This window comes from Myxocyprinus asiaticus, chromosome 30, assembly GCF_019703515.2.
Source record: "Myxocyprinus asiaticus isolate MX2 ecotype Aquarium Trade chromosome 30, UBuf_Myxa_2, whole genome shotgun sequence".
NCBI lineage: Eukaryota > Metazoa > Chordata > Actinopteri > Cypriniformes > Catostomidae > Myxocyprinus > Myxocyprinus asiaticus.
Window position 1 is genome coordinate 15,288,498 of NC_059373.1, and position 23,638 is coordinate 15,312,135.

Here is a 23,638-nt window from a genome sequence, read left to right on the forward strand (position 1 = left end):
TGATCTGATCCAAAGCAAAATCTATTTTCTTGATTTCTAGTAATGCTATCTTGATATTCTTGAAACAAGATTAATTTGCTTAAAAAGCAAAGTTGCATAAGATATTAAAGGAATATTCAGGGTTCAATACAAGTTAAACTCAATCGACAGCATTTGTGGCATAATGTTGATACCACAAAAATAAATTTCAACTTGTCCCTCCTTTAAAAAAAAGAAAAAAGTTACAGTGAGGCACTTACAATGGAAGTGAATGGGGCCAATTTTGGAGGATTTAAAGGCAGAAATGTGAAGCTAATGATTTTATATAATCACTTACGTTAATTCTTCTGTTAAAACTCTTTTTTTTTTAGCTGTAAAGTTATTTAAATTGTCATTTTTACAGTCGTTTTAGGGCTTTAGGGTTTGTTGACATTACATCGTCATGGCAATGAAGTTGTAAAATTGGCTATAACTTTACACAGAAAAGGTTAGTAAGTGATTTTATCACACTAAAATCATGTTTACACACATATTGTTTATGTCTTCTGGATATAATTTTGAAACATTTTAAAGTTCAAAAATATATTTTTGAAGTATTTTAATGTTCAAAATTGGCCCCCATTCACTTCAGTTGTAAGTGCCTCAGTGGCCATGTTTACATGCAGCCAAATAATCCATTTAGAATCCGACTAGCTCAGTCAGATTGAAAAGCCTTCATGTAAACACAAAAATGATCTGATTGGGCTGGATCCGAATGACATTTTCATCCGATTGAAGGGAGTGGTGTAGACCTAATATAATCTGATTAAAATAAAAATATTAGCCATGTAAACATTTGAATCTGACTACTTTCTCAATCGTATTCAAAATACCTTGCGCTCATGCGCAGATATGTGGTGCGTATGTATGTTTATACATGATACTCTTCGTGGGAACCTAAAAAGCAATGACAAAACACATTATTAAGGGTATGCAGGCTCGCACTTAATATTCTGCAGGGTACATATGTTCTTTCATGACATCACATAAAGCAAAAAAGAACGTTGTGTCATTCTTAATAGGGACTTTGAGCAGCAGGTATGGTTATGGCATTCTGTGTTCCATTGCGTGTACGCGACATCACTCACTTCCTGACGTCGAAACCATAATTTCTAAAGCATTTCTTCTTTGCCATAGTGACAGTTGATCGTACATGACAGATTAGGAAAGTAAATGTTAGAGTATGTTTTACAAGAGATGATGAAATGTTAACACAGTAAATAGCCTAAAAATACTCCTCAAAATGTTTGTTAAATTTCACACGGTTATAGACTTTGAATAAAAAAACTAAAAAATATACACTGGCAGCCAAAAGTTTGGAGGAAATTGGTACTTTAATTCACCAAAGTGGCATTCAACTGATCACAAAGTATAGTAAGGACATTACTGATGTAAAAAAACAGCACCATCACTATTTGAAAAAAGTCATTTTTGATCAAATCTAGACAGGCCCCATTTCCAGCAGCCATCACTCCAACACCTTATCCTTGAGTAATCATGCTAAATTGCTAATTTGGTACTAGAAAATCACTTGACATTATATCAAACACAGTTGAAAGCTATTTGGTTCGTTAAATGAAGTTTAACAATGTCTTTGTGTTTGTTTTTGAGTTACCACAGTATGCAATAGAATGGCATGTCTTAAGGTCAAAAATGGAAAAAAGAAATATCTTTCTCTAGAAACTCGTCAGTCAATCATTGTTTTGAGGAATGAAGGCTATGCAATGCTTGAAATTGCCAAAAAACTGAAGATTTCATACAAAGGTGTAAACTACAATCTTCAGAGACAAAGGACAACTGGCTCTAACAAGGACAGAAAGAGATGTGGAAGGCCAGAGGCCTGTACCATGAAGGTTTGCTGAACAAACTCAGGGTTTCAGTATTGGTTTCAGGTTGACAAATTCAAACCAATCCAATCAGTTTAATTGGTACCATAATGCAGGTCATCAACTTTCTCTGTCAACTCAGGCTTCGATTCTGACTTTAAGATTAGATTACATGTTCGTGCACATGAATGAGTGACGTTTGCAGCGCACAACCAATCGTGTGAGAGAACATGATTCACTTCTCATGAGAAAGCAGGATTTACCTCTCTGCTGAAAGCTGATGATTATGAAAATAAGAATTTAAATATATTTAAACTGTGCAAAAGACATTGTTTTAAAAATATATAAAACATTTAAAATAAATAAAATGCATTTACACTGCTCAAGAGTTCAGCATGAAATCATGAAGACTTAAAACACACGATTTACACAATACAAGAGATAACTGTAAAATTATGAAGCAATTAAAGACATTTAAACCACAAGAAGAAACAGCAGCTGCTACGAGAGCTCAAGAGGACTGCTGCAAACTAATTCTTAATGTGATAAAAACAATATAAAACAGCTGGTATATCAATGCGTAAGTGAATTCATATAGGCCTACAACAAGAACACACAGGCTTAAATGTATTTAAAATATAAAAGCTTTTATATTTCTTTAAATTGAAAACTTAATATATCATTCAAAACTATTACAAATAAATATAAGCTACTATTGATTACAAAACAAATAGAGAGTATAAAATGAATATTCTCCCTAAGTTTATTTCCTTTTTTCAAAATCTACTAGTTAGTATATCAAGTTAGTATAAAAGTGTTTTAGACAATGGAATAAACTACTTTGTAAATATATATGGGTTAATAGGAAACCTTAAAAAGTCTTAAAATTCTTAAAATTCTTAAAATGTAATAAATTATTATAAAGCTGCCCAAATTCAACATATATTGATTTGGATGAATGAAGAATCTTAAGTGAAATGGAGGAAGATGGAAATGTATCAAATGGGGAAACCTATTAGTATATCCCTGTTAAAACAACACATTTAAATTAATAGATAATATTTGTATTAATAGTACTTTTAAGTTGGTTAGAAAAAAAATTAAAATAGTCAAATTAAGAAAGATATAGTAAATTTACAAGAAATTGCTAAAGATCCTGATTTCATGCCAAATAGATTTAAGTTTTGGGCAGATAGAGGTCTGAAAAGATATCACCAACTGTTCACTGATAAAGGAATGGATACCTTTTCAAACCTAGCAAAAAAGTATGAGCTTCCAAATTCACAATGTTTTAATTATTTTAATTAAGATATTTATTAACAGAAGTTGAAGTAAAAGAAATTAAAAAGGAAATGCATCCAATAATAATTATATAATTGACACATACATTACAACTAATCCAATAAAAATGTTAGGAATTTTAAAGAGTACACTTGAAAGAGATTTATAGGACAATCTGAATAAAATTGTATGTAGGTGGGAGGATGAATTAAAAATATAAATTAGTCAGCAAGACTGGGAAGAAATATCATATAATACATTCCATACTACTCAATCCAGTGTTTGGAGGGAATATGCTTGGAAGATAAAAATGAGACGCTGTTCAAAGTAAATAAAATAGCATGGTAAAAGGGGATTGTTGGAGAAATTGTGGAGAAAAAAACGCTCATTACCGTCAAATTCTATATGAGTGCTTTAAATTGACAACTTATTGGAATGAAGTCAGGTTAATTTAATATTTAACTGCACAATAGAAATACATCCAGAAAACCTTATTTTGGGTAAAATGCCATTGTCCTTAATAAATAAAACTGAACAAAATATATTTAGGGTAATCAGAATAGCAGCTTTGAAACAGATTACAAAAAATTGGCTTAAACCAGATCCCCCATAATTACAAAAATGGAGAGAAACAATTTCAGAAATATACCAAATGGAGAAAGTAACATTTCAAATTAATAATAAAAGTCTGGAATTAAAATATTATTAATTAATTTAGATAGATTGTTTCCTTCAGATTCTTGATTTTTGAAAAGAATTATGAGGTATGATATCCTATTTCATTTAATAAAAAATAAAAAAAAATAATAAAAAAACTTTATTTGAAATAAAATATAACATGTAAATTAATGAATTACACATGTTATTTATCAAATATGTTGTGAATGTTTATTTGATATGGTTATTCAAAATAATGTTGTGTTTTTTATTTCTCTTTCTTGATGTATAATTTGTACATTGTCTTTAATAAAACAAAATGCAAAAATAAAAAGCATAAAAATGGCTACTATTGATTAATTAAAAAGTGAGCACTTAGAATACTGTAAGCAAAAAATGTGTATGCAATAATAAGACGTATTTGTTCTTTTTTTATAAAAGACGTATTTTGTGTACTGCTTATATTGCTTATTGCTTATATTATTATAACTTCAAGTAAAATACTGTATGGTCATCTCCATGAAAGAAAGAAGAGGTTTGGGTGGCATTCACCTTTCCTAGCAATCTTGAGCTTTTAATATTTTAAAAACGATTATTTTTTGCAGGTATCATATCAATCCATCTTACTGGCTGTTTTATAGAAAGCCTAATATATTATGTTTATATTTTCAAAAATATTTTTGCTATGGCTAAAGAGATTAAATGAAAAGCAATTAAATTTTAAATAAAATAATTTGAATTTTTAATCCGCTGAAAATCTACATTTAGATTCTCAAATATATAATTTATCATGAAGAGGTGATTTTAAGGATTTCTAAGATTTTATTTGTAAAGTGTGCTTTAAGAGACACGGGGGAGTGATTTAATTGCGTCAGAGATGTCATTTTATTCACAGCTGATTGGTTCAGCATTTTTAGCGATCTGTAATCCAGAACGAAACCTGCTATGGAGCAGGTTATCCGTGTAGTGAAAATTGCTATGGCGATGAACACCACTAAAAGCTGACCAACTTTCATGGTGCCTAAAACCTGGGGTTGAGGCAAACTAATCTAAAACTTACCTGGCTAGCCACCGAATCCGGCTTCATGGTACAGACCCCAGATGTACAACTAAACAAGAGGATAAGTACATCAGAGTCTCTAGTTTGAGAAATAGATGCCTCACATGTCCTCAGCTGACAGCTTCATTGAATTCTACCTGCTCAACACCAGTTTCATGTACAGCAGTAAAGAGAAGACTCGGGGGTGCAGGCCTTATGGGAAGAATTTCAAAGAAAAAGCCACTTTTGAAACAGAAATACAAAATGAAAAGGTTAGAGTGGGCAAAGAAACACAGACATTGGACAACAGATAATTGGAAAAGAGTGTTATGGATCTTAACCCCATTGAGCTTCTGTGGGATCAGCTAGACTGTAAGGTGCGTGAGAAGTGCCCGACAAGACAACCACATCTATGGCAGGTGCTACAGGAAATGTGGGGTGAAATGTCAATTGAATATCTGGACAAACTGACAGCTAGAATGCCAAGGATCTGCAAAGCTGTCATTGCTGCACATAGAGGATTTTTTGATGAGAACTCTTTGAAGTAGTTTAAGAAGTTCTGAAAAGTTTTTTCAAATTGTAATAGTAATTATTCACATTATTAATGTCCTGAATATACATTGTGATCAGTTGAATACCACTTTGGTGAATAAAAGTACCAATTTCTTTCCATAAGAGCAAAATCTGTACATTATTCCTCTTTTGGCCGCCAGGGTAGGTAGACTATTAATAATAATATCTAGGGGGGCCTGGGTAGCTTGAGTAAAGACACTGACTACCACCCCTGGAGTCGCGAGTTCAAATCCAGGGCGTGTTGAGTGACTCCAGCCAGGTCTCCTAAGCAACCAAATTGGCCCGGTTGCTAGGGAGGGTAGAGTCACATGGGGTAACCTCCTCGTGGTCGCTATAATATGGTTCTCGCTCTCGGTGGGTTGCGTGGTGAGTTGTACGTGGATGTAACGCGCACAACAAGGCACATGATAAGATGCACGGATTGACTGCCTCAGACGTGGAGGCAACTGAGATTCATCCTCCGCCACCCGGATTGAGGCAAGTCACTACACCACCATGAGGACTTAGACCGCATTGGGAATTGGGCATACCAAATTGGGGAGAAAGAGGAGAAAATAAAAATAAATAAATAAATAAAATAATCATAATAATAATATCTAGGTTTTAGACGTAGGCTATTTACGTATATCGTACAAGAGTAAAACTCTTCTTCTGACAGTTATTTAACACTGCGAGCATTACTTCTCTTGCTGTTTTAGATAGCCTACCTTTTTTTTCTTGAACGATTAAATGCTCTGTTTCATCGTCATTAATGCATAGTGATTTTTGCGGTGTCCCTTCCACAGATGTTGCTTAAAGTCCCTATTATTTTGTTTCCATTCCACATCTGTAAACTCCTTTAAGGACAACTCTCACACACCTGTCTTTACTTCGCACTCACATCCAGAGATGCCTGCGTTTAGATTGGAGGAAGAATGGGCATGTACATGGTAAAATCAGACAGGTTAATAGATGCTGCTTCTAATTCTTCGTTTTCTGAGTAAAGTGAGTAACATAAGAAGAAAGCTTTTCTGGCATATTTTTTAGATATCTCAACAAAGCAAAAACACCAATTACAGACTTTAGTGCCATTTTCACTTTCTCAGCCTTTCTCCGCTTCTTCAGAACACAACGACTGACGCTCCTTGCATGTGCAAAAGTTTTGTTCGGAATACATGTAATGCACATGTAAATTAATATTTGTATCGGATTGCAAAATTTAGGGGACATATAAACAGTACATTCGTAATCTGCAATCGGATTGAATTCATTCAGATTAACGAAAATTAGTGCATGTAAGCCTAGCCACTGTAACCCAGATTTTGGCTTTTTTTTTTTTTAAGAAAAAGAGGGGCAAGTCAGAATTAATTTTTGTGTTAATCAATATTATGCCGCAAATGCTGTCGATTGAGCTTAATTTGTATTGAACCCAGAATATTCCTTTAAGACTTCTTCTTTTTATTATTATTATTCTAAGCATAAATCTAACAAAATTTTGTAAAGTTTAATCTTAAAACAAGAAAAAAAAAAAAAATTCCAATGGAATAAGAAAAGTAAACCTAATTCAAGATATACATGTTCTCTTAAAACATGCCCTAATATCTTACAGAATTTTGAATCCCAAGTAGATTTATCTTGTTTTAAGAATATTTTAGACATCTTTACTGGAAAAAAAAGACAAAACATACTGATTAATAAAATAATTTTTTACAGTTTAGGGTCGTAGGCGGAGGAGAAAATAAAGCTATATTCAAATAATGAAATGCAATTTAACATGTAATAATGAAAAGTTAGGATATCAAAATAAATAGGCTAATTAACACTGAAAAGGGTGGAGAGAAAACACATCCGATATTTTTTTATGGTCGATGGTATTTTGCCACAATCTCTTAGAAGTATCTGAGAAGCTAGAAGCAAAATTAGGCATATGCCAACAAGGACAGGTTGCGTGACATGGCAGGCCCTCATCCTCAAAAATCATGAACTATACTACACAAGTTATAAGAAAATATGACTCAGCCTACATTAAATAGAGGTTCAATTGCAACAAGGATAAACATGATTTGTGCCGACCACAATGTGTTTTGTGCTTATTATTAGCTCGTTATTAGCTGCCGAGACCATAAAACTACTGACATTAAGGAGACATTTAAAAAAACTATAAGAACAAGCCTGTTAGAGATCTAAACATATCACAATAGATCATCAAAATATAGTTTATAGTAATATTAACACATTTCAATGTTTGATTTTAGGGATATTTTAGTTTACTTTTGCACAATAAACAATTTTGCTGTGGTGCTGGTTCACCACATGATGTCCCACGTAAACTCTGGGTCCTGAAGCTAAACCAGTTAAGAACCACTGATTTAAATGATACACAAATGCATGTGTATGCCTCAGATATGGCCAGTGCTCATATATTCCATGGCCTGCATTGAAATTTTGCTCATTTGGTTGGCGCTTGGAGGATTGAAGAGAAAGGTACACTAATTACAGATGTTGCTCATTCGGGCCACCCTATAGATTTGTGGTGCATTCATGCTGGGATATGGTTCTGTTACACTGTACTGTAATTATTGCTGTCGCTAGCACCTGCACTGCATTATGACATGTTTCAGAAGCCTTTCTTCAGCTGTTTTAATGAGCTGAATGGATACATTACAGACATGGAAACTGTTCCAAAATATCTTAGGGCTTTTGGACACAAAAACTCACTGTTAAATCAGTTTTTTTATTTTTCCTGTGTGTGTTTATACAACAGAACTTATACAACAGTTAGTTCTGGTCCTCTAATCTGATTGAAAAAGCATTGTTCCAAAAGTACTCATAGTTTGTATAACTGTTTGTATCACTGAATGGTGTCTTAGGGGACAGTCATACAGGAACTAACCCTTTTGGTTAGATTCTACAGTATATACCCGTTTGTGCATTGTTCATTATCGTTACACAAAAATGTAACTTTCTTCTGTCCATGTCATGTCATAATGTAGTGTGTTTTCTCACAGTCTTTCCAGATCTGATGCGGTTGTTAAACATCAAAACATGAGAAATGGCCCAGTGATTATTGATACCCTCATGTGTCAAACTTTTCAGGAAATCTGTAATTACTATCTCCAGAATAAATGATGAATTGTGGAATTCCATTCCTGTGTTGACTCTACGGAGCTTGAAATATCTTGGACCGGACTTTCTTTCCCACTGCCTCATCCAAGACCTCGCATGACCCAAGTCGATACTTGTACTGACCCAGAGTCCACCCTCTCTGTTCCAGGGCTTTGGGAGTGTGTCGGCCGAACACTGGCTGGGTAACGAGTTTGTGCACATTCTGACCAATCAGAGGCAGTATGCTCTCCGTGTGGAGCTGACCGACTGGGACGGACACCAGGCTTTTTCTCAGTACGACTGTTTCCGCATCGAAAGTGAAAAACAAAACTACAGGTATTTTCTGCATTTTTCATCCTATCATTCATGTAAATGTTTTTAATTATTGTAGTACAGCATTGTTTCAAGAAAAATATATTGCTCAACAGCTTATTACTCATTGTAGATACTGTCATAAGCACTTTTGCTGATCAGTAGCGCACTGGAATCACTGGAATTTTGGAGCTTTTGAATGTAATCCTAACCAGTTATGTACTCATCCAAGGTTATAAAAGGGTGTGACATTGCATAAACATTGATATCACGTTGATTTAATAAAAAAAAAATAAATAAATAAATTATATATATATATATATATATATATATATATATATATATATATATATATATATAGCCTGACCGATATGGGATTTTTGAGACCGATACCGATTTTAGAGAGGGAAAATTCACCGATTACCGATATGGTGACCGATATAGCTAATTTTTGAGCTGGAATGAAAACAGAACATTTCTATGTGGATTGTGCACCGATTTTGCACCGATATGACTATGCAAAGGTACTCAGAAGGCTGCTTTTTTAAACAAATATTTTTATCAAAGAACATTTGACATTATTATTATACATTGGCAACAAATTCTAGAAATGAACACTGAGAAAATAAAGAATAAATAAAAATACAATAAGTAGCTTAATAAACATCAGTACTGTTAGTATAAGTCAATTGCTGACCAGTTAAATAAAGAATAAATTAAATAAATTAAATAAAATAAAAATCAGTACTGTATGTTTAGTATCAGTTAATTGCTGACCATTTAAATAAAGAATAAATAAAATACAATAAATAGCTAAAAAAAAAAAATCAGAACTGTATGTTTAGTATAAGTAAATTGCCCACCATTAAAATAAAGAATAAATAAAAATAAAATAAATAGCTTAATTAACATCAGTACTGTATGTTTAGTATAAGTCAATTGCTGACCATTTAAATAAAGAATAAAAATACAATAAATAGCTAAATAAACATCAGTACTGTATGTGTAGTATCAGTCAAATGCCGACCATTAAAATAAAGAATAAATTCAAATAAAATAAATAGCTAAATAAACATCAGTACTGTTTAGTATCAGTCAATGGCTGACCATTAAATTAAAGAATAAATAAAACATAAAATAAATAGCTAAATAAACATCAGTATTACTGTTTAGTATCAGTCAAATGCTGACCATTAAAATAAAGAATAAATTAAAAAATAAAATAAATAGCTAAATAAACTTCAGGGGCCGGTTGTACCAGCTATACGTTACTTAGCCTAGTTGTGGTGTAAATGGGCACTAAGTCAAAATGCATGCACTACTAAATATTTGAGTGTTGCACCATTACATTTTTGTTGGTCATAAACCTACGTATAAACTAAATATTTATGGAAGCCTCCGACCAGGAGTAACTGATGGAATAAAAAAGCAGACTGATAATTTTACATCAGTGAGCTCATGTTTTGGTTGACAGGCATCAGTCCTTTCGACATATATGATGGTGTTGGCATTTACACTCATGTACATTTATGAGAGAGAAAAAAAAACATACTTTTATGCGGCTCTTCAGCATGAAACCGATCTAATGGTGCCGTTTTTAGGGTGCGTCACCCGGTGTCAAGTTTCAACACATTCAAATTATATATAGGATATTAAAATGAATAAATGTCTATTTTTGTATTAGTTGTATTAGTATTTATCACCCCTCATTTATTTTAGATACAGTTCCTATATATTATTATTTACACAGGGCAAATATACTATTTATTAAATCTACTTTTATTACGTATCCTATTTTAATGTCTGGAAAACCAGACTTTTAAATATTACATTTTGTAAATGCAATGACTGGAATTGTTCGGTTGAAGGGGTTCCAAACTGTGAATCCTGAACAAAACAGTTTGGTGAATACATGTTTACACACTGACAAGGTATGAAAGTAGCTACATGGTTAGCTAGTTAGCTGTAAGCTTGTTGCTACGGAAAGTAAAAGATGGATTTTATTTACTTTCCAGCATTGTGTCTCACCAATTAGGTAACAGCGATGCATGAAATCAACACTCACCACACACAATCCACCACCGCACTGTTGTCTGCTGAGCTGCAAAAAGATGCTCTGAGGCTTACCTTTCAATCTGCTACATTATCCGATATATCGGTTGGGAGAATTAGAGAATTATATATATATATATATATATATATATATATATACATTACCGGTCAAAAGTTTTGAAACACTTGACTGAAATGTTTCTCATGTTCTTAAAATCTTTTGATCTGAAGGCGTATGCTTAAATGTTTGAAATTAGTTTTGTAGACAAAAATGGTGTGCCACCACATTAATTTATTTAATTATAAAACGAAAATTTTATAAAAAACAAATTTTTTTTGAAATTGATGACTTGGACCAAATAATAAAGAAAAGCAGCCAATAAGTGCCCAGCATATAGATGGGAACTCCTTCAGTACTGTTTAAAAAGCATCCCAGGGTGATACCTCAAGAAGTTGGTTGAGAAAACATGTACATGTCTGCAAATTCTAGGCAAAGGGTGACTACTTTGAAGATACTAAAATATAACAGTTTTTATTTATTTTGGAACATAATTCCCATAGTTCCATTTATGTTATTCCATAGTTTTGATGACTTTACTATTATTCTAAAATGGAAGAAAAAAAAAACAAAAAACAAAACAAAAAAAAAACATTATAATAAAGAATCAGTAAGTGTTTCAAAACTTTTGACCGGTAGTGTGTGTGTGTGTGTATATATATATATATATTAGTAACATTTTATATATTTCTTCAAACTGAATTCTAGTCCTAATTAATTATCCAAACTATTCAGATGAAGAATTTATTTTGATGATGTATTTGACATAAATGGGTGACTGTTAATTTTTTATATGGTTTTAATATTGTGCCTTACAAAGGTTGATTTCTGACACTGGTAAGAACCCTTTCGTTAATTTATATTTAAAATTGAAGCTATACACATGATACACCTGATTTGATGATGTTCTATTTTTTTAAAAAGTTAATCGGTGTAGACCAAAGACATGGAAAAACTCAAAATGCATCTAATCAAATTCCTGTTATAAAAATCAGGGAAAATCCAGGTGTGAGAAGATCAAAATTCTCATATTTCAGCCTTTCTTTGTCTGTATTTTATGGCACACACAATGATGTCAGGTGCAGTCCAGAATAGGGAGCTATGGACCAACATGTCATATTCCATGTGTGGAAATATCATTGATGAGATGATGAAAGTGTAATGATTCCCCCAGCCTAACGTTAACCTCCTTTGCTCATTCACATTGATTATTGCAGTGGGATGTATAAATGCTATTGGGTAAAACTATGGGGAGGAATCAAGCTATTTGTTTTGAGTCAATCTGAGGTGGAATTGGGTTTATGTGTGTACAAGAGCTGCATTAAACGCCAAATGTTTCCTTGTTTTCAGGTCTATCAATTATTTTCTTATTTTAAAACAAGATTAGAATACACTTTAGAAAATTCTGTTTGTTCACAGCACATATAGCAGCTCATGCATGGGCAGGTATAGCACAGACAAACACACCCTCACACACAACTTCAAATCTTTCTAATCTTAAAGACCCTATTAAATCCAAAATTAAGTTCTCTGACTTGTCTGTCGTAGTCTATTTTGTACAGTATGTCCTGGCCCAACTTCCCAATTTCAATAGGAAATACGTCAAAACAGGAAATAATACTGCTCGTCATGACATTTCTTGGGGTCTTTAAAACTGGACTTTGCTCCGTGGCATCTTACACACTTGGCTGGCCTGTGCTTGTTAAGAGTTTCAGGAATCTAATCAGCATTCTCATCACTAAAAATAGATTTGTTCTTTTAGACTGTTGCGGTATGGTAATCACACAATGCCTCTTGCAAATGTTGGCCAAAACAAACACTTTTTTTGGCCCAAGACAAAGTGTGCAAAAGGTTGCCACCTCTGGCAGTTCAGATTGCACCCTCAGATTCCAATCTGAAACAAACGTGAAAAGGTTTTTAGCTTGTTTATATAAAGAGCACAACCAGTAGGTGTAGCAGAATCTAGTATGTTCCCAGCAGCAGCAGGATGTTTATAGCTGTCCTTGCACACATACATTAGCACATGTGCATTATGCATGTACATGTATACAGTGGGATCCTAAGTCTGAGCTTACATTCAAAATCTGGCCCATTTCTAGGTCACCAATAAGATGGAAGCAAATTTGTAACATTGACCATGTTAACTCCTTTGTAGAAAAGTTGAGATATCCTTGCTTCCATTGAAGCACAAAAGATGCTCTTTGAAGCGTTCACAAATCATGCTGTGATGACACGGATCATCAGGTTTGCTCTCATTAAAGCAAAAAACAAACATACCAGTACTATAACATTTTGAAATTCATGTTAAATGATCAATTCAACTTTTCACTCAATTTATATGCTGATAATAGAATTTGTCATGAAAAATTTGAATGAATTTTTTTTTTAAGCAAAATGAAAAATAGAAGCCTCAGGAAGTCTCAGGCTTTTGGACCCTACAGTAAATGTGCATGCACATACCCACAACTATAGTCTATGTAGAGACACGACGCATAAAGGTACTTCAAAATTCTTGACAGACATTTGCTGCCCACAATCCACTCGCGTGTACATGAATCCACAAAGGATAATTTAGAACTTAACATATTATGAAGAATAAGCATTTCTATTTAGCGGAATAAACGATGGAGACTTTCCTGGCAGGAAATATTTTCCTGACTGCCAGCCAGATGTATATGCCTGAATTTAAAGCTAGACAGGAAGAGAGTAGGTATAAGAACAGCAGTAATTGCACAGAGAAATAGGAGTGTAATCCCAAAACCTAAATCATGAAAAGGACTAACCGTCATGTTTATTACACTTATTTGGCCCTAATGATTTCCAAACTACATAAAGATTGAAGGTTGATGTGAGCAAATAGCACTTGGCTGAATGTATACCATGCTCAGCACAATAAATTACAAATAATGAAGATCTTTTCCCTTTCTTTGTTTTTTCACATAACCAAGTTTCTGCAATAATTATGGTTATATGAGGGCAGTGGGGTGAAGTGTGATCCAACAAATCAGTCAGTATTATTAGACAGTAATATTACAAATGCATATTAGTTTTGACACTTTAATAATTTCAATAGTAAATCTTTAATGTTATGGTCAAACTGAGATCTTCACTCATTTCAGTTTTTATATATAATTCATCTTTAATTTATTACTTTTGCTTTCCCTCATCAAAGCCACTGATATGAAGTGCTCTTGGATTTGACACAAAAATAATGAGTTAATTAAGGGTTGTTGTTTTTTTACAGTGCAAAATAATATATTGCAATGTGCTTTCAATGTTTTCAGGTTTTCAAACATGTGAAAATCTGACCTTTGCATGGAAAAAATAACATTTGCAGTCATGTTTTTTCTTACATGCATTCTTTTGGTAAACCTCAAGTATAGTTATCTACAGCTGTCACAAAGTAATGCTATATGCCTCAGTGATACTAACTGACCACAGCATTGCCCTCTACACAATTTTCCCCTTAAAGTTAGTTTAAAAACTTGATCTGGGCTTGTGCAATGGAAACTGCAACTGGTTTCAGGATTACTAAACAGTGCGAATGAACAATACCAATGACACTGTGTTACTAAATCTCAGTCCCAGTCTTATTATCATTGTTTAATTCTGACTGGTGGGCAAGAAAGATTAGTGATTGCAGTGCATCATACCATTTACTAGTGGTGTTACAGTAACTGATTTACAGACAATAATGAAATAGCAAGTACGTTTTTACAGCTGTTTGTTCATTGTTAACTGCTGTCTCTTAGTAATGTTCTGTCTAATAGTACCATGTTCATTTCCCTATTCTTATTATGAAATGGATTTACTGATGTCAGATAAACATTTGTATGTTTTGTGATTATGTATGGTATAGTTTTCCTACACTATGATGTTATTATCTTTCATTTTTATACCATATTTTCTATAATAGAGAAAATTGTGATTGCGAATGTCAAGAAAGCCCAATTTGAACAAGAAAATGAGATCAGGCAAAAATGGAAAGAGAAAAGTGCAATACAGAATGAAGAAAATTACCCATTACTCAATTTATATCATGTGTATGATTTCCGTAATGTGGTTGAAGATTTTGGATTGCTGGTGAAATTCATTGGTTCCTATTACAGCTATGTTTACACAACTTATGGGTCTTGAAGCTCCTTAATTTCAGGGAGTGTAACAATCAGCTGAATGGATCTGGAGCGTAATTGCTTCAGAAGATCAACACTGTCATAATGTTAGCTTGGCAGCTAGACAAGACTTTACATCACTACAGTATATTGAATAGTGTGGTCACATATTACTTTGGAAATCTCCTCAAGCAGAAGCATTTTGTCCAGCTCTTTTAATTAGCCACTTATGAAAATTATATTCAACCATAATTCCAAGTGAATTCGATTTTTGCATTATATGGATGGTTTACAGCATTTTTTTTAAATTTTTTTTATTTATGTATTTTTTTTATTATTGTGTAAGTTAGAATTGGGAGAGGCCATGGAGTTTCATGTTTTGCTTCTGAATTGGACCTACACAAGGAAAGTTATGGAGTATAGGGGTCATTATCTGGGGGGGTCCCTGAAGGGACCTGACAGTGCTGTTTTTCCACTGGGACTGGGTCATCACTCAAGGGTCAGCCTTGTTCATGTGCCTGGGCTGAGTGCCACTGACCCAGCTCCAATGCCCACAGCACATACAGACATTCAGTCTCTGCCTGTGTTTACATGGCAGCTCTGTATATTTGATTAAGTGGAGTGTTTGTGAACAGTGAGAAGTTTGTGAGAGAATATGTGTGTGTGTGTGTAGGTAGAAAGTGCATTAAATTAATAGTTCACGCAAAGCTGAAAATTCTGTCATTATTATAAAACTGTATGCTGTTATTTATATACCTGGAACACAAACGTAGATTATTTATTTATTTATTTATTTATTTATTTATTTATTTATTTGAAGAATTTTCACCCAGCTCTTGCCACACCATGTCAAGCTCCAAAAAAAAAAAAAAAAAAGGAAAAGCAATGCCATAAAAGTAGTCCATAAGTGTTATAAGTCTTCTGAAGCCATACTACAGCTTTGTGTGAGTAACAGACTGATATTTAAACGGTTAGTTCACCCAAAAATGAAAATTCTCTCATCATTTACTAACCCTCATGCCATCCCTGTTGTGTATGACTTTCTTTCATCTGCTGAACACGATCGAAGATTGTAGGTCCATACAATGTAAGTGAATGGGTGCCAAAAATGTGAAGTTCCAAAATCCACATATGGGCAAAATAAAAGTACTCCAGATGACTCTGGTGGTTAAATCCATTCTGAAGTGATTTGATAGGTGTGTGAAAAACAGATCAGTATTTAAATCCTTGTTTTACTATAAATTCTCCCTGCTCAGTCAATTTCCACTTTACTTTCACATTCTCCTTCTGTTTTTGGTGATTCACATCCTTCTTGCATATTGCCCCCTACTGGGCAGGGAGGAGAATTCATGACAAAAAATATCTTCAATATTGATCTGTTTCTCACCCACACCTATCATATTGTGTGACATGGATTTAACCACTGGAGTCATGTGGATTACGTTTATGCTCCCTTTATGTGGATTTTGGATTTTCAAAAGTTTGGCACCCATTCACTTGCATTGTGAGGACCTACAGAGCTGAAATATTCTTCTAAATATCTTAATTTGTGTTCTGCAGAAGAAATAAAGTCATACACATCTGGGATGGCATGAGGGTGAGTAAATCATTAGAGAATGTTCATTTTTGGGTGAACTATTCCTTTAAGTCGGTACTCACTGATAATCTTCATCTCCACCAAAGCTCGTATTTAACCTCTAGTCCATGTCTAAATATTAAAGTGGGGCATTGATTTCATTGACGTAATGACATGTTTTTGGAATGACATGAGGGTGAGTAATGATGATAGAATTAAAATTTTTGGGTGAACTACTCCTTTAAGCTTTATTTAACTAGCTTAGCATTTTTCATTTCCAAAATTATTTTAAAGAAAAGTAGCAATTACCTATGGAGCTGCTATAGATCTTGGACTTACTAAAACCTGAAAGAAGCTGCGGTAAAGAGTAGGAGAGGGAATGAGGTATAAAGTAACTCTAGGAAAAGAAAATGATTAGTGAAAGATGTGAACAGCAGTTTCAAGCCAAGAGAAATTCTTTGGGTTGGAATTACTCACTAGAACAGCGATATTTGCTTATTTTATTGCTCACAATGTCCTTGACTTTATTTTTAAAATCCGTCTTAGAAATACAAGGCCTACTTCACAGCGCTTTTTGGTCCAGTACATAGAGTGACAAAAACAAAACTAGATTCAGAAAATTGAATGGCACAAAAAGAAGAAAAATGTCCAAATTTTTATTTGGATTAAAGGATCACATAACACGATAAAGATAGCAGAGAGGTTGACACAGCATTACTTTGAAAAGAAAAAGTGCCTTAATTAAATAAGTACATTGTCAACATTTGGCTTTTAAAACCATTCCCTGTGGCTTTAGTAAAGCAAATGGATCCTTGAAATATGTTACTAATATCACTTCTCTAATACCATGAGTGACTTAGCATATGCCCTATATGTTTATACTTGCAGAAAATGCTACATCTTTATTTAATATCTGTCTCCTTCTACCAGCCAAGTTTTAGATCCCTAGATTTTGCTTTATGGTAATGCAAGATCTATTGAGCTGTGGCTGATGTGAATTGTGTTTGGAGGACTTGGCACCCACATTGCTGAAGGCTGAAGAGTGTATACTCAGCTCGAGTCTACCAGAAACTTCACAAGGTTCATCCAAAGTGTTGTCAGCAAAAGGGTCTGCAGACAAACTTCAAAAGTCTTCTTTATTAACAGTTAACCTTTGTACATGATTTGTGGAGTGCTATAACCAAATGAGGTCAAAAAGTAATATCGGTGAAATCAATTTTAGGAAGTACCACTTTCTCGTGAATGGACTTTCACATGAAGTGACTTCTTTGTAAGAAGTTTGCTTCTGCTAAGGCATTGTTGCATACATACAGTATACTGTACACTGCAAAACATTTTTTCAGTTAAAATATCTAAGCACCCTTAAAAGAAGGTTAGTACAAGACTATATAGTATCTTGAATTAATTTTATTTTTCTTATTTTTTAGTCATTGGTTTAAGCATAAACTTTTTATAACAGAATTACAACAAATTCTTGTTTGATTTATGCTTCTCCTGTGTAACAAAGGGTACGATGGAAAGGAGGAGGCAGGAACTGGACGAACCATCAAAATAATGTTTAATGAGAAATTAAAACATAAACACAAAACATAAACACAAACGCACACACTGCAGCTGCATGTGGGCTCTCTCTCTCCCGAACTGCCGTGTTCCGCCGCATTTATCCCTCTCCTCGGCCGATTGGCCCGATTGGGGGCCTGGCGTGCGTAGTCATGGCCAGGCCCCACCCTCCTCCTCTTCATACTCCTCCCTCATTTGCCTCAGGCCGGGGAACCCCCGGCATGACGTACATCCCCCCCTTCCTTTCTGGGGGGTGGGGGGTGCTGCCCTTTCGGCCCTGCCTGCCGGCAGGCTTTCCCCACCTCTCTAGGGCTGGGGAAGGGGATGAGTGAAGGGAAAAAAAAAAAAAGAGGAGAGGGAAAGGGCAAAACGGAGCGACAGCGAGAGAGAGAGAGGAGAGAGAGGAAATACCTGGTTTGCCGGCACCCAGATACGCTGTCACCCAGCCCTCAGCTACTCCCCAACCTCTGGTGGACGACAGCTTGCTCCTTCCCAGGTGGACAGTAGTGGATCCTCCGACCCCGGGCAGATGGTCACGGCTGCTCCTGGGTTGGCTGGTAGTGGCGAGAACTCCACGACAGCGCATCCCTCCCCCTTCCCGGGCTTCGGCACCAATGTAACAAAGGGTACAATGGAAAGGAGGAGGCGGGAACCAGACGAACCATCAAAATAAGGTTTAATGAGAAATTAAAAAATAAAGACAAATCATAAACACAAATGCACACACTGCAGCTGCATGTGGGCTCTCTCTCTCTCCCGAACTGCCGCATCCCGCCGCATATATCCCTCTCCTCGGCTGATTAGCCCGATTGGGGGCCGGGTGTGCGTAGTCACAGTCCGGCCCCGCCCTCCTCCTCGTCACATCATGTAAATATCAAGTTTGTTCTTGATATTTTTACTGTAAAATAAGACAGAAATATTGATAAAGGGTATGAGTTTTGAAGTTTAGTGTGTTTATTTAAAATGACATTCTAGGTCACCTTTCTGCATAACCAAATGGACACAGTAAATGTTGTTGGAGTAAATTTTGACATTTTTATATATATATCCCCATATATATATATATATATATATGTTTCCAGATGCATGGGTTAAATTACAGAGTAACATTAATTAAAGAAATATTAAAGAATTAAAAAAATATCACCACTGTACTTAGATGGGTTTTGACAAGTCCCACAGCCGTGGAGAGGAAATGTTATTTAAGCCTTTATTTTCATCTTTGGCTAGGAATTCTGGTTTGACCAAAAGCGGCTCTGACGCATGAAGCCTTATGGCACGTGTGACTTAAAGCACTCGAGTTGATGTTTTTCCACTGCTGTAAAAGAGCTATGTTTGTTCTCCCTGCTTAAGCCCCCTTCACAGGCTGTGATGTTGACCAGCAGTTTAGGTTTGTTCCCAAAGAAATAGAGCTAGCTCATGATGATTATGTTGTTACCTGAAAAGGGAATTGGTTCATATTTGTTAATGGAAGGACTTCTGGTCACATTGTTTATTTATGCTATTGGTGATTAAAAAGCGTATTTTTTGGGATCATATTTGTGATGAACTATCTACGTTGAGAAAGCTACTTTGAAACAACCTACTCATAATTTAAAGTGCAGTCAAGTGCTACATTTGAAAAGGTAGTTTACCACACTACAAGCTACTAATACAATTTTGCTAACTATTCTGAAGCTATTTAAGGGGACAATGTAAATGTAAATATATATCAGATCATATAAATAATTTTAACAGAGCATATTTATATATATATATATATATATATATATATATATATATATATATATATATATTTAGACATATTGATATATTTTATCATATACAGTATATCACATATTTCTATAATTTTATGTTTATTTTTATCAGAGCAGTAGTATTCTGGCACAGGATCTTAAGTGTGGCAGCATTAAATTTGAACAGCTTTACTAGAAATTTTTAGAAAACTAGAGTCAAAATCATGATAAACATCAGCAATTATCTACATAATTTACTATAAAATAAGTCATAGGGGATGTCTGCACAGAGACTCAAATGAATAAAAGCATTTTTTGAACAGGTTTATTTCATGAACCATCTGGACAAACAAATTCACTGAATAGAATCATAATGCTACATATGAAAGAGAAAGAGGACATAGGAGAGCATGTTTGATTATAGCCTTAATCGCTTGGTTGTAAAGCTACAAAGCTCTATATATACGCATTTCAAATTCGTAACAAAAATGGCATCAAATTTAATTGAATAATCTTCAACAAAATTAAATAGATAAAACTTACATTTATTCAAGTTTTAATTATTTAATTTGGTTAAAAGTTACTCAATTAAATTTGATGGAATTTTGTTCTGAAATTGAATGCATAAATGTTAAAAATATGTTTTTAGTGCATTTTGTCACTACATCGCTGCCTGTTTGAAAAAGTTGGAAAAGTTACACTATTGTAAAACTGCTGAACTTCTGTCACTGCTGGAAAAATAAAAGTTATTTTTACTACTAAGTTACTCCCCTATACTGCAAGCTATGCTCATAGGCCATTTTCTCATGTAATCATTTACACAACATTTGAAACCAACACATAAACTAGAAAAATCTTAACCATGCATCCTCTTTCCCTCTGAATAATTGTCACATATCCGGAGAAGAACACTAACAAACTGCCATCATTTCAAATGGGGAACATTAGTGGACCGGACACCTCCCCTGGGTTCTGTTGTGAAAGACCAAATACATCTCATTCCATTCTCAGTTTTCAGCAGAGCCTTTCCTGGTACATCTTGGCCTGGTGTATTCTGCAAAAGTTCAGTGAGGCTGGTGAGAAGGAGCCTAGAGGAACTGTAATGGCCGTGCAGATGTTTGAGCTCAAAGTGAAACAAAGAGCATAGTGACATGCAAAAATATTAGCGAGACAACAGAGTAACTGAACAATCAGGAAGTACATCTCAAGCTCTTATATGAACTGAGACACTTGGAATAGGCCTAGTTGTCAGCTTCCAGATGTTGCAGCGACCAGAGATGAACAGGTGTTTATTAATTCACCTGGCCTTGTGTGTGTGTGAGAGACCTGGTGTTTGCATGCCTCAGAGATTTTTTTTCTATGCTATACACTTTTGTCCCAGTGGACGCCAAATTTAATTTGATGCAAAGGAAAACAAGGCTGTGATAAATATACAGGCCGGTCAATATGTTGCACTGTATATATTTTTGGAAAGTCGTATTTTTAATGTTTTGTTCGCTAAACCATCAACACCAAGTTGCAAGTTACTCTGTTATGCAAATTATATATATATATATATATATATATATATATATATTTATTTATTTATTTTTTTTCTAGTTTTATTAGGTAATATTTTGTAAACATTTGTATTTTCAATTTAATGTTGCCCACTAATTGGGTCACACTTTATATTAGGTGGCCTTAACTACTCTGTACTAACATTAAATACATACAGACTATGTATTTACTGTGTAACTACATGTTCTGCAAAATTCTCACATTTGCTGCTACTGAGGTTGAGGTACGGGTAGGTTTAGGAGTAAGGGTAGGGTTAGGGTTAGGATTAGGGGTTAGAGTTAGGTTTTGGGTTAAGGGTTGGGTAAAGTTAACAGTGTAACTACAAATGTAATTAAATGCAAGTACTTTAAATGTAATTACAATGCAACAACATGTATGTACATAATAAGAACATTGTATCAAATGGTTAAGTGCATAGTAGTTATTAAAATATATAAATATGCAACTTCAAAAACAACTTAAATGTAATGTAGACCATACATACAGTTCAAGTCAGAAGTTTACATACACTTAGGTTGAAGTCATTAAAACTCATTTTTTTTTACCACTCCACAGATTTCATATCAGCAAACTATAGTTTTAGCAATTCGTTCAGGACATCTGCTTCGTGCGTGACATGAGTAATTTTTCCAACAATTGTTTACAGACAGATTATTTCACTTTTAAATGACTATTTCACAATTCCAGTGGGTCAGAAGTTTACATACACTAAGTTAACTGTGCCTTTAAGCAGCTTGGAAAATTCTAGAAAATTTTGTCAAGCCTTTAGACAATTAGCCAATTAGCTACTGATAGGCTAATTGGAGTCAATTGGAGGTGTACTTGTGGATATATTATAAGGTCTACCTTCAAACTCACTGCCTCTTTGCTTGACATCATGGGAAAATCAAAAGAAATCAGCCAAGACCTCAGAAAAAAAATAGCGAACCTCCACAAGTCTGGTTCATCCTTGGCAGCAATTTCCAAATGCCTGAAGGTACCACGTTCATCTGTACAAACAATAGTACGCAAGTATAAACACCATGGGAACACCATGAGACAGATTCTCTCTCCTAGAGATGAACGTAGTTGGGTGAGAAAAGTGCAAATCAATCCCAGAACAACAGCAAAGGACCTTGTGAAGATGCTGGAGGAAACAGGTAGACAAGTATCTATATCCACAGTAAAACGAGTCCTATATCGACATAACCTGAAAGGCTGCTCAGCAAGGAAGAAGCCACTGCTCCAAAACTGCCATAAAAAAGTCAGACTACAGTTTGCAAGTGCACATGGTGACAAAGATCTTACTTTTTGGAGAAATGTCCTCTGGTCTGATGAAACAAAAATTGAACTGTTTGGCCATAATGACCATTGTTATGTTTGGAGAAAAAAGGGTGAGGCTTGCAAGCCGAAGAAAACCATCCCAACCGTGAAGCATGGGAGTGGCAGCATCATGTTGTGGGGGTGCTTTGATGCAGGAGGGACTGGTGCACTTCACAAAACAGATGGCCTCATGAGGAAGGAAAATTATGTGGATATATTGAAGCAGCATCTCACGACATCAGCCAGGAAGTTAAAGCTCTGTCGCAAATGGGTCTTCCAAATGGACAAAGACCCCAAGCATACCTCCAAATTTGTGGCAAAATGGCTTAAGGACAACAAAGTCAAGGAATTGGAGTGGCCATCACAAAGCCCTGGCCTCAGTCTGATAGAAAATTTGTGGGCAGAACTGAAAAAGCATGTGCGAGGCCTACAAACCTGACTCAGTTGTACCAATTCTATATGGAGGAATGGGCCAAAATTCCAGCAACTTATTGTGAGAAGCTTGTGGAAGGCTACCCAAAAAGTTTGACCCAAGTTAAACAATTTAAAGGCAATGCTACCAAATACTAACAAAGTGTATGTAAACTTCTGACCCACTGGGAATGTGATGAAAGATAAAAAAGCTGAAATAAATCATTCTCTCTGCTATTATTCTGACATTTCACATTCTTAAATTCTTAGTGATCCTAACTGACCTAAGATAGGGAATGTTTTCTATGATTAAATGTCAGGAATTGTGAAAAACAGAGTTTAAATGTATTTGGCTAAGGTGTATGTAAACTTCTGACTTCAACTGTATCTTTGCATTGTTCCTGTTTGACGGAGTGTAAGCAGTTCGTGGCAGCCAAGCAAAACTGCTCATTATCATGCTGTAGCTTTTAATACTGCAACC

At 34.7% G+C, this 23,638-nt stretch overlaps 1 protein-coding gene across 1 annotated transcript in view; it reads left to right on the top strand.

Moving 5' to 3' along the window:
* Positions 1-23,638, top strand: part of LOC127420633 (angiopoietin-1-like) — a 92,127-nt gene that overhangs the window by 58,298 nt on the left and 10,191 nt on the right. Inside the window, exon 7 of the mRNA XM_051663041.1 lies at positions 8,648-8,814. Within this exon, the coding sequence (XP_051519001.1) occupies positions 8,648-8,814 (167 nt within the window). The remainder of the gene's footprint in view (positions 1-8,647; positions 8,815-23,638) is intronic.